This window comes from Vipera berus (assembly GCF_964194415.1).
Source record: "Vipera berus genome assembly, chromosome: 1".
In the NCBI taxonomy this organism is placed as follows: Eukaryota; Metazoa; Chordata; class Lepidosauria; order Squamata; family Viperidae; genus Vipera; species Vipera berus.
Genome location: NC_138202.1, coordinates 286,385,533 through 286,398,037, shown reverse-complemented (window position 1 = coordinate 286,398,037; position 12,505 = coordinate 286,385,533). Strand labels below are relative to the sequence as shown.

At 35.6% G+C, this 12,505-nt stretch overlaps 1 protein-coding gene across 3 annotated transcripts in view; it reads left to right on the top strand.

Moving 5' to 3' along the window:
* The window catches only part of SIPA1L2 (signal induced proliferation associated 1 like 2), a 71,011-nt gene extending 59,093 nt beyond the window's left edge, over positions 1 to 11,918 (top strand). For all 3 annotated transcript variants that reach the window (XM_081314956.1, XM_081314955.1, XM_081314954.1), the window contains exons 16-21: positions 250 to 469; positions 2,476 to 2,607; positions 5,722 to 5,775; positions 6,655 to 6,772; positions 9,015 to 9,096; positions 11,703 to 11,918. In XM_081314956.1, coding sequence (XP_081171082.1) covers positions 250 to 469; positions 2,476 to 2,607; positions 5,722 to 5,775; positions 6,655 to 6,772; positions 9,015 to 9,096; positions 11,703 to 11,849 — 753 coding nt within the window. In that variant the 3' untranslated portion in view covers positions 11,850 to 11,918. The remainder of the gene's footprint in view (positions 1 to 249; positions 470 to 2,475; positions 2,608 to 5,721; positions 5,776 to 6,654; positions 6,773 to 9,014; positions 9,097 to 11,702) is intronic.
* The last annotated feature ends 587 nt before the right edge of the window (positions 11,919 to 12,505 follow it).

Genomic DNA, 12,505 nt, shown 5'->3' with positions numbered 1-12,505 from the left:
CGGGCTGCATATTCTATTCAACCATTTGGAGCTAATTTTTTACTTTCCAATAATTCATGATAGGAGAAGCTTGTATATCAGGATAAAATTACAAGACGTTTACTATAATAATACACTGTAGTTTCTGATGCTAGCAAAGCAGTATGAAACGAGCTATCTCTAGAATAAGGTTTGTTTTTGTGTAAACTAAAAAAATTCATGATAATTGTTTTAAGTCTGACTACTAATTTATTTCCCTAAAATGTTTAGTTTTCATTTTATGGCAACCTATCTCCAAGGAGGATACTGTATCGTACTCTTTCTGATGAGAGCATATGTAGCAACCGGAGAGGATCTTCCCACGCTAGCTCACGGAGTTCAATGCTAGACCAAGCATTGCCAAATGATATTTTGTTTAGCACTACGCCACCTTATCACAGCACCTTACCTTCCAGAACAAGTTTAAACAATGGTGTTGGAAATCTGCGAAGTAAGTTGTGTGTGTTTGTATGTGTGATGCATCTGCTGATTTTATATTTGATTTTCAGTTGGCAACACATATCCTTTAATTGAAACATAAAAAATGGCTTTATATTGATGGGAGCAGTTGATTCACCTAGCCAGGATTGTCTGGTGGTGGGGTAGAAAAGAGTCAAGATGGCAGGCATGAATTGCAGAATCGAGCCTTTGCCTTTTGGATTATAAGATCATGCCTGCCATCTTCATATTTTTCTTCTTCTCTTCCCCCACAATTCCTTTGCATTAACTGGAAATAGCTGTCCAGAATTTCAGTTTTAAGACATCAGGCTAGAAACCTGGAGATTTGTAAGTCCTAGTCCTGCTTTATACATGAAAGCTAGCTGGGTAACCTTGGGCTAATCACTTTCTTTCAGCCCAACTCATCTCACAAGGTGGTTGTTATGGGGAAAATAGGAAGAAGAAGGTGTCAGCATCCATCTTAAGGATGGTACTGTTGAAGCAAAATTAACTCTGAGGTTCCCAGACCCCAACTCATAGAATTAATTTTGCTTTGACGGTACCATGCCGTGTATTCAATTAACAGTAAGATTTTCAGAAACTGAATGAACCTGGTGATTTATTTGGACCCTCAAGATGGATGCTGAGTTATTTCTAAAAATAATCGAAGGTGGAAAATAAATAAATAAATGTTAAAGTCTGTGAACTGTAGCTACAAAGGATGTGAAACTTTACTGAACTACATCTGTGTCTTATAATATTTTTTAGACTACTGTACAGATTCACAAACTTTGGGCACAGTCCCTAGATTCTCCTACAGGTAGTTGCTAATTTATCATTTTAAATGTGAGTGTTTCTTTGTATATAAAATACTATAAATTTCTTCTTCGATCGCACAAACTGCATTTAAATTAATTTTAAATTAAACTTCTTCTATATAAATGTGTGCTTTTGAGTCATCGACTCCTGGGGAATCCCTGAAGTTTTCTTGCAACATTTTTGGAAGTAATTTGCCATTACCTCTTTCTCAGGGCTCAGAGAAAGTGGCATCAAGTCGCCCAGTTGACTTTATGCTTCTAAGGGAGGGACTAAAACTCATTGTCTCTGATTTTCTTGCCTGGTGCCTTAACCACAACATCAATAAATAAAACTTTTTTAATTAAATTCTTTTTTTATGCTTTAGTCCTCAACTCAAAATACTATGTGCACCCAAGCATTAGATTATTGTAAAGGACATGTTGTTTGTATGTATTCATCGTCTTGGAAACAGTTTTCATGTACTAGTAGTACAAACTCCATGGGTTTACTCTGCTGGTATGGGAAGTATTTTTAACCACTTCTCAATCTCAGCTGCACTCACTCTTTTTAAGGGGAGCTAGGAATAAAATGAATTGTTCAACATTTGAACAAACCTGAAGAAACACTTGTGGTCTGTAGGTATTATTTGAAAGATTATTATCTATGATATGAAAATTAGATCATTTTCTTCAGTCAGTTAAAAATGTACAGCAGAAGGAAACGAAAAGGTTTGGTAGGTAGTGAGTTGGATGATAAATATGTGACATTCATTATATGAGCTGTCATATTTAGTTTTACCAGGGCATTGAAAATCTCTGACAAATTCAGGAGCAGATAACAATTGCCAGGTCAACCAGCTCAAAAACATCTGTGTACTAAATATAATTGCATAAACTTGCAATGAAGCACAAGAGAACATATCCAATTACAAGTGAACTCTGGTGCAGATTCTGAGACTAATAATGCCTTTTTTCTGTACTCAGTCTGACCAATGAAGAATAAAGTGAGATTATTCACATAACTCAAAAAATATACTTACATTGCATCTTCATCCTATATTTTCAGAAAAATAAGCAGCTGTTTGAATTCTACAAAATAGTCATCCCACCTCTTAATAGGACAATTTGTAGCAGTTGCCCGATGCTCATATATTTCAATGTTTTTTTTTCTTTTCTAACCTATTAAGGAATCATCTTAAAGCCCACTTTCTTTTTAATATAGATGAACTGTGGTTCTCAGATGGATCTTTATCTGACAAATCAAGATTCAATGATCCTGGCTTAATGCCCCTTCCAGATACAGCAACAGGATTAGACTGGTCTCATTTAGTTGATGCTGCACAAGCATTTGAAGGTAATGTGCGATCAATGTAATAGCAGCTAAATTAGCATAAATTAAGATGCAACCCTCCTATTATTACCAGAGACAGTAGCACTCAAAACATTTGATAATTTGGCAGTTCCATGCATGTTCTCCTAACCCATCAGTTTTCCATTTCTAAACCTGTAATTCACAGTTACTAAATGGATTGTATAGGTTTCATGGTCTATCAAATTACTATTAGGTGCAGTGAACTTAAGACAAAATGTACAGCTACAAGACTAAAAAATACCCTTCATCAAAAGCGAATATTGATATTTTTTTCAACAAAATTAAAAACAATATCTACAAATTATCCTCCAGGTAAAGACTTTTCTAAAGTCATTTTTCTAAACCTAGTCGGTTTCTGTTATGCTACAATAAAGCTAATAAACAGGTAGCAGGACAGAAATGATGATAGATAGATGATAGAGAGATACTGTTGCAGAATCCGAACAGTTACATAATTGCAGTTTGGGTGCTTTGCAACCGGTGCTCATTTATAATGGTCACAGAATTCTGTGGTTATTTGATCACCAGTTGTGAGCTTCATATCCAGCTTCTGACAGAAATAATGGAGAACCTGGTGTTAAAATCAAGTCATGATTGCAGGATGACTCAACAGTTGCAGGTGATTTGCTTGAGGAAATGACATTATCAATCTGGCATGATGAGGTGGACTTTCACTTAACCACATCACTTAGAGACAAAGTTGCTGGTCCCAACTATGATTACTAAGTGAAGACCACCTGTAGTTTTCTGATTCTTGTGTTTTTTTTACACACACACAAACACAGACACAAAATATTGAAAGCAATCTAAAACGTGTTAGTTAGAAAGAGTGCTATCACGGTCTTTTTAACTAGAAAATGTCAGACTCCTGAAGTTTTGCTACTATAGAATAAAGCAACTCTCCTACTTTTTCTTCTAATGTATCATTTATTAAACTTTGTAAAGTAACTAAAAGATAAAAAAGATAAAACACCCATTTTCTCTAAAAAATAAAAATAAAATAAAGCATGGGCATACTATAAAGAGGTTGTTTTTAACTTGCCCCTGAACCCATCTTAGTATCCTACGTTGTGTCTCAAAATGTTGCCAACTTGATTCAGGACAGCATCTGTAATTTTACAGATACCTACAGTAGTTTCAATGAATTGTCTTGATTGAACATGGTGGATTCAATTCACAGTTGTATGAATAGAAGGATGTTTGTGCAATGGGTTTCTTGCTGGCTTTTCATGGTAAGATAATGAAGCCTCTCCTGAAATTTGAAAATTCCTGAGTGGTACATGCTATGGTTATTGCTTCTGCCCAAATTCCAATAGATCTTACATAAAATAGAAAATGAATATAATGAAAAACTGCATAACCTAGTAAACTTCATAAGCTTAATGAGAACTTGATACTTGATTTCTCCTTTCTGTTTAGACGTTCCAACCCGATTAGCTCATTTATTTTCAATTTAGACATAAAATGGGCAGTGATGTTATAAGCAATGGAAATACTATAATTTACTTTTAAGAAACAAGTATATAGTTTTTCTGGTTGCTTTAGACAGATATAAGTCATGTTACATATTAAGACTTATAGTATAGCAAAATGAATAGAATTTATCATGCAATGAAAGTTAAAGAATTTCTGTTTTGTGTTCAATTTCTGGGATGCCAGATAGAGCTAACTACAAATATTACACAAACCATCTCTTTTTAATGGTGAATTATATTCATACATCTTTTGCAAAGTAGCTTCAAACAGTACTCCTATTCATGACACACAGCCCCATTTCCTCCTTTTTATTTTTATTTTTATTTTTTTATTTTATTTTAATTCCATTTATATCCCACCCTTCTCCAAAGACTCAGGGCGGCTTACAAGCTTAGCAGTAGCCTTCATTCTATGTATATGCCTGCTTATTAGGGCTTTCACACACACGCCAAGCGGCATTATTACAAAGTCAGCTTAATTGCCCCCAACAATCTGGGTCCTCATTTTACCTACCTTGGAAGGATGGAAGGCTGAGTCAACCTTGAGCCTGGTGGGATGCGAACCTACACTAATTGCAGGCAGCTGGTGTTACTTAAGGAGGCATTAGCCCACTGCTCCACCAAGGCTCTACTTTTTAGCCTTTTCCTTTTTTAAATCTTTCATAGCAGTTGTTTTACTGTGCTAAAAATTAATATTCTACAAACCTGAACCCTTTATATAGTTATAACTCACGGTAATAATTATGCAGCTAGTGATACCGTTAGTGTATTGATCATTACATTGGATATTGCTCATTCAGCCAAAGTCGATAGCAATTTCTCTCCAAATTAAGGCTAAACACATAAAGCAAATGAAAGCATTTTATATGAAGAATCAATCCAGCAAAAGTGAATGCTCATATCTTGCTATAAAGAGGAAGAGAGAAAGTTACCAAATATCCAAGCGAACATTGCTTTGTGCACTTTCTTTTCTGTCATTTCTCAACATGTACTAGTAAACTATAGATTGAAAGATTAAAATAAAGTACTTAAATATATTCAGTAGAATTAAAAACATTAAGCAAGAGAAAAGAATATGCTGTATGTTTCTGTGTTTCATTATTTCAGTACATAGATGTGCAAGGCATTTTTTCTTCTTTTTCTTTCAGAGTAAGTTCACTTTTGAATGTAGTCATGTTTTATTACAAATTTGGCTTGTAAAACAAAAAAGAAAACGAAATGCTGTTTCTTATTTTAAAAGTTCAGCTATATCAAAATCAGACTAACCCACAAACCTATGTAGTAAATTTTATTGCTCTTCCTCTACTACTACCTAACTGACAAATATATCTGGGGGGAAAAAAACCTTACTCTTTTTGTTCCACTTTTATTTCATATATTTTGCAACTACTTTAACTACTAGAATTGTCAACATCCAGGTGAGAACATGACAATGCTAGATTGATGATGAAAAATATTGAGTAGGTTTTTTTTTTAGAAATCCCACAGTAAAGTTTACACAACATGACCCTGTAAATTCCACAAGCTTGAGTTGTTTCACGTAAGGATAGCAAGTGCCATAATCCAAAGCTAGTTCAGTCGATTCTGTTTGTTCATAGGAAAATTCTAAATCTTATTTCAGATTATGACTCTGACGAAGAACTTGGGCCAGTCTGTCATCACACTTCGTTTCTAGGTGATGATCTGGGTAGACTGTTGGATATTATGTTATTTTTTAAAAAAGTATATGCTTTTATATGTTTGCACGGTTGCATGATTATATACAAGGTTTGCGTCTTTGCAAGAGGAGAGGAGGGCATGCTGTGGTCAGGGCCAAGACCTAGAGACATAATGAATAAAGTCTACAAACAAATTATCTTTGCCTCTACCGAATACAAATGTTGCATGGAAAAAGCTCAGAGTCCTGTTCTTTCTTGTTCTATAATAAATGTCTGTGTGCCATACTTTTTTTTTTCTTCTTTTAGTACTGGGTGTAATTTTGGCTGCCACACTGCACGTCTTTCAGTGGGGAAGCTTATTTCCCAAAGAGTAAAGCATGTATTTTGTCCTTGGAAAGGAAGTAATTTAAAAATCATTGGTGTAAGCAGCTTTCTTTTTATGACTAAAATTGATCTGCCTGTGATAAGATCATAATGGAAATTTTAGCTCATTGAAGTTCAAGTGTATAGGTAATTAGTTCCTTTATTCAAGTAAAATAGTAGATCGGATTTCATATTTTTAAAGGAAATATAAAGCTTTTTTTCTTATGAAATATCTGCTTTGCCTTAAAGTGTTTTGGTTTTAGAATTTCTGTGAGCTTTGGGAAAATGAGATGAGTAATAAATAGGGGGGGAAATGTCAATTACAGCAACGCTCAAGCTGTAATGAGCATGCTTTAGTATTTGTCCGGAAATTCAAGGGATGGGGAATGCAGATTTAAAGAAATGGTTGCAAGCATTTTCTTTTTGGGCTCTGTCTGGATTCAGATAACAACAGTTCTTGATCAGTTTTGAATTCTGAAAGTATTTCTACGTTACCTTTTTTTAGTTATTTGCTTATGCATTTGCCTTTCTAGATCAAAGGGTGGCATCTTTTTGTACCCTGAATGACATGCAGCATCTGCAGGCTTTGGAGAATAACCAAGCCTTGGGCTCAAGTCCAACAAATGGAAAAGACTTCATTGATGCTAATGGGTATGTAAAGTATGTACAAAGAAGGCTACTTCTTGCGTGATTCTACTACTTCAAATTTTGGGGCAATGCCCAAATCCAGTAGCAGCCAGTTCATCTGGATGCCATTTCCAACAGACTGTCTCCGAAGTGAGCCACCCTGTGTGGAATTCCCTTTCCAGCGGAATACAAGGAATTCCTTCCATATTGGCCTTTAAGAAGACTTCAGAACACGCCTTTCTCAAGTGACTGTTGATAACGTTTAGTTATGCAGTGCAAGTCTGAATTCGTAAGGTTTTAAATAGTAGTTTAATAATGATTTAATTTGCGGTGGATCTGTTCTTTTGATAGGGCTGTTTTTTCGGCTCAGATCCTTTGAGAGTGGGTGGCCTAGAACTGGTATAAATATATCTCTTGTTTCACCTTTGTTATTTTTCTTTTAATGCTGATAATCCATGTAGGCAGAAAAGTTCAGAACAGAAGTAGGAGACATGATCTGCATTTCTGTGGCTTTAAGACAGCAAAACCAAAGTGTATGCTGTAGGTTGCATCTGCAGTTTAGATATATTCAGTTGTTTGTTTGAAGTCTGTGTGAGCTATAAGGAGTTCTGGTACTTTTCTTTCTTTAAAAGGCCAGGAGCCATGTCAGCAAAACCTATTTGGTTAGACTTGTTACTGCACAGAAAACCATTTGAAGCGGCATCACAACGTCACTTAAAACTTTAGGCTTTTCCAATTCTTTTCCTTCACTACCATAGTCATGGTGGGGCAAGTACGCAATGTAACAATGTCTTAGTCTCTTCCCACATATTTGCACTAACCTGTCATTGTTTGAACAGTACTTGCTTTTCCCAATTTGACTACTTCCTTCCTATTCCCTTGCTTTTTCATCACTTATTCTCTTGCATTTGTTCACATAATCTCAGTTAGGTAAGCACAGCAGGAACCAATCCTAGTAGAGCTCAACATGCATGATTTTATTGGATTAGATTTTAGGGAGTTCAGTATTGTTGCTTTATTATTTCTTCTCTTTGTTTTGCATTGTGATCCACAAAATGGAGTTGGGCAGCTATATTTGTCTCTCTGTGTTTGTCTGTCTGACTTCTCGAGGGATCCAGCAATGCTGGTCTTGCTTACATTAATCTTGGTGAGCAAATATGTGTATAACACTTGCAGCTTCTTGAAATCATCCACTTTCCTTGCAAGTTCCATCACTATGATTTCATCTGTTTATTTACATCCTTCCTTATTTCCTTAATTTGTATGCCACCCATTCCCCAAGCAGCCCAGCAATTTCAAAGGCAAATTCCTTGGGGGAAATATCACCCTTCCTTACGGAAAATAGAGAAATGTATGAGGAGCAAGAAAAATCATATTGGTTGTTTCTCCACTTTATAGTTGTATCTCCATTGTGGAATTTTGTCCTCTATAATAAATTTATTTACATTGTTATTCATATCGCTTCTGAATATATTTACTCTTTCTTGCATTTGTTCTAACACGCATTCTTCTTTGGACACATCTGTACAGTTTTCTTAGCAGTATGGAAGTGATTGGCCTTTGTCCTAGTTTTTGTTGTACTTCTTAATCTACCCTATATCCTTGGCATTTCTTGTGGTCTGCCATCCAATTATTAACTAGGTTTAAACCATGAGATCATCTAAAGTTTACTAGGCGTTACTATCTAGCTGGGTATATTAATCCATACTTCACTATGTCATTAAGACTAATTGTTTTGGATTTCTAGTAACAGAAAGCCTTTAATTAATGACCAGACAAGGCTGTGGCTGATCATGGTGTTTGTTTTTTTTAAAAAAATTAATTGTTTCTTTAATGGTTGCCCACTCTGGGTGGCTTACAAAATCCAGAAATAAAAACAGGTAAAAATATAAAACAGCACAAGCAACTGGACCAACAGCCCTGACAATAACAGGAAACCACAACAGTGCTCTTACAAATGCATTAAACCCTGGCCTAAGGCCTGAATCAGGCTTTAAGCAGTTTTCTAGAACCCCAGAAGAATGATGTTTAATACATGCTTTTCATGTATAAAGAATGAATCTCAGCAACTTTTTCATTTAAGATTGGGTCTTTTAACTCTACGTAATTTTGAATTAGAATCTGAATGCTTTCATATGGTTTTGAAAACCATGATATACTGCACATTGCTCAGTTGCTATGTATGTTTTGTCTGGAAATGTTTTATTAGGAAATCTGTATGATATTTTGAACTAACCCCAAAGTGCATTTTGATTTTTTTTTTTAGAGAGGATAGTCCTACTACTTTGACTGGAAAAGTAAACCAGCTAGAAGTGATCCTCCGACAATTGCAAACTGATCTTCGAAAGGTAAAAAATAAAATGTATTCATTAATATCAGACAGTTTAAATGAAGATACTGTAGAATTTCTGTCTAGGACCTACACACTAGCATACATGTTATATGAAAGCTACACTCATGTGGTACAGGCTGCTCTTGCCATCAGAAGTAACGTGGAGTCAGCATACTCCAAACAGGGTAATTAGTATTAGTGAAATGAATTAAAGAAAAAAAAATGTGTGTGTTGTGACCTCAGACCACATCAGGCCACAGAGCAAACCACATTTTGTTCTTAAAATTATGGGAAATCTGCACATGACTTCTGCTTTCTAATTTCATTGTTTCCTAAGTGTTCAGATGTATTTATTGTATGCTTGCAAAAGTAACTTCTTTGAAAGGCAAATATGTATTCTCAGATATAAATTCAAGTAGCAGTACATACCATAGAGTCTCTAATGAATCACATTGCTATATTGTCCTAGAGTCAGTGTCTGCCTCCATAAAAGGCAACTGTATTTAAATAACCATTTTTGAACCAAGAAGTATACCAGGGGTATTTTTTATTGGGTGGCCCCATTGCTTCCATGGAAAAAAAGCCATTTCCATACCCTCATTACAAACTTAACTAGTAGGCTATCATGAAAATAATTTGAATAGGAAACATCCTGCTTTATCTAATTTATTTTGGAATTACAAGCGTTCAAATACGCAAAAAGGATGTGTCAATTTAATTACTCAATATTTTCCATTTAGATTGTTTTTGAAGACTCAGATTGTTGGGGGCAATATGCTGACTCTGTAAACTGCTTAGAGAGTGCTCTATATCACTATGAAGCTGTATAAGTCTAAGTGCTATTGCTGTTGCAATCTAAATGTGGTATGTTGACTGCATATTTCAGAATAACAACAGTATAATAATAATACTGTTCCCACCTCAGTGAGGTATGACAATATAGATGTACTGTTTTTCCAATTACATATGATGGTGAGTGAGATTACATACAAATTTTAGAGTTCATTACTTTGTGACTTTTGAACTTTTAGTATCCTCTGTAAGATTAATTAACAGAAATATGTTTTCAAACACTGTAAGGAATAGTTTCATAACATCAGCTAAAGACCTTATTGTGTAACTAGAAAGCTTGATGTCTCAGATTAAAATTTTCATAAATATACAGCTCACACTGCATCTGACTGGAGTAGATCTGATTAATTAAACTCATATCTTGTACAGTTTATAAAAAGGAGTGGCTGGAAATGATTTTGGGAGGTGTTGGTGGCATGAACTGCTAGTTAAAATTGGCCCTTTGGATAAATGTCCCACTGTGTCTATTTTTTTAAAGGAGAAATGCAGAGAATTGGAGGGAGAATAAATGTCATACCCACCACTTACCTTCACACCACATTTCCTCTGGCAAACTCAGTATAGGAATAAAGGGTCCTTTTACCCTGAAAAAGATGTATCCGTTCCTCTTTACCAAGTTGCAGTTCTTTGGGATTCAACCCGCCAAACTGCCGACCTTCCGATCGACAAGCTCAGCGTCGTAAACCACTGAGCCACCGCGTCCCTTTTATAAATCATAAGATAAATCATAAATCACAAGATACAACCAACAAAGTGATAGTCATAAGATACCAATAGGAGTAGGTAATAGGAAAGATGAGAAGGATAGCAATACATGGTTATGTATCCTTAGGCATAAGAATTATGTGTATAGCAGAATGATGGCATGGCGGAAAAAACTGTCTTTGTGTCTAGTTGTTTTGGCACATAATGCCCTATAGAGGAGTCCCGAGGGAAGAGGTTGAAATAGATGATGTCCAAGATGTGAGGGATTTGTAGATATTTTCTCAGCCCTCTTTCTGGCTCTTCCACTATACAGGTCCTCAATGGCAGACAGGCTGGTTGCAGTTGTTTTTTCTAGAGTAAATAGTAAATAGGTAAAGGTTTCCCCGCACATGCATGCTAGTCGTTTCCGACTCTAGGGTCCGGTGCTCATCTCTGTTTCAAAGCCGAAGAGCCAGCGCTTGTCCGAGGACCTCTCCGTGGTCATGTGGCCGGCATGACTAGATGTCAAAGGCGCACGGAACACTGTTACCTTCCCACCGGTGTGGTCCCTATTTTTCTACTTGCATTTTTACATGCTTTCAAACTGCTAGGTTGGCAGAAGCTGGGACGAGTAACAGGCGCTCACTCTGTTATGCGGCACTCGGGATTCGACCCACCAAACTGCTGATCTTCTGATCGACAAGCTCAGCGTCCTAACCCACTGAGCCATAAATATTAATAAATAGTAAATAGAAACCATTCAGCTGGTCATCTTGTTTTGTCTTACAGTTTTGTATTCTCTTTGCAAGCACATTTAAGTCATATATGTTTTTTGTGAAATTATATCTTTTGGTTGATAGCATGATGCTATCAATGATATAGAAACTGGGTTATCTAGTCCCATTTAGCTTGTTTAGGCTGCAAGGCTACCTTCTTTAAAACCAAACTAATTGAGATAATTTGAGAATCAGAATTCCACTGCCGTCATTGTGACCAAGGAAATAAAGTAAATATGCGCATGTTTGTTATCTGTGCTACAAAAAGAATGATTATAAGCATAATTTCAATCCTTTTTCTGTGATCTAGGAAAAGCAAGACAAGGCTGTTCTCCAAGCTGAAGTCCAGCATTTGAGGCAAGATAACCTAAGACTTCAAGAAGAATCACAAACAGCAGCTGCTCAGCTAAGAAAATTTACAGAGTGGTTTTTCAACACAGTAGACAAAAAATGCTAATATCTGAATTTTGAAAAAGCGCTATTGAAAAACTTTGTAGTTTTGAATTTGCCTAATATTATTTTAATCAGCCTTCAATCTTTTAGACATTTTCTGCTGTAATCTCCACCCAGGCCATTTAAACAAAGCTACAAACTATGAGAAAGTCTTTATATCCAGTTGAAGAAGAGAACAAATGACGTGCATTTGCTTTCGTGAAAATGAATGTACACTACTGGTGTCATTTTAGACATTTTAGAATAAAATTCTGGTTTGAGCATGCCTGGAAGAGAATGATTTGGGATTCATGGTCACTCTTTCAGGTGCTCCAGTGAAGTTGTTTAAAAGCAATTTATGGTAACTTGGGTTTCAGCATTGTAAGATAAAAAAAAGTAGCCGTATACTTTCATGTTTAAAGGTGCTCTATTTTTTTGTATGTACAGTAGATATTTCCACAGTCACATTGTCATAGCAATAAGAATGGACGTAGAATTAAATAGTCACAAAGCTGTGTTTATTAATAAAAAATAGCACTGATAAGTTTAAGAGTAGTTTGGATGCAGATATACAAGGAAATATTTATTTGCAGAAAAAAATGGTGCCTGAATTTAAACTGTGTTCCAATTTTCTAAAGATACACATGCTTTGTATAATGGCTCATTTGATCAATTCACTGT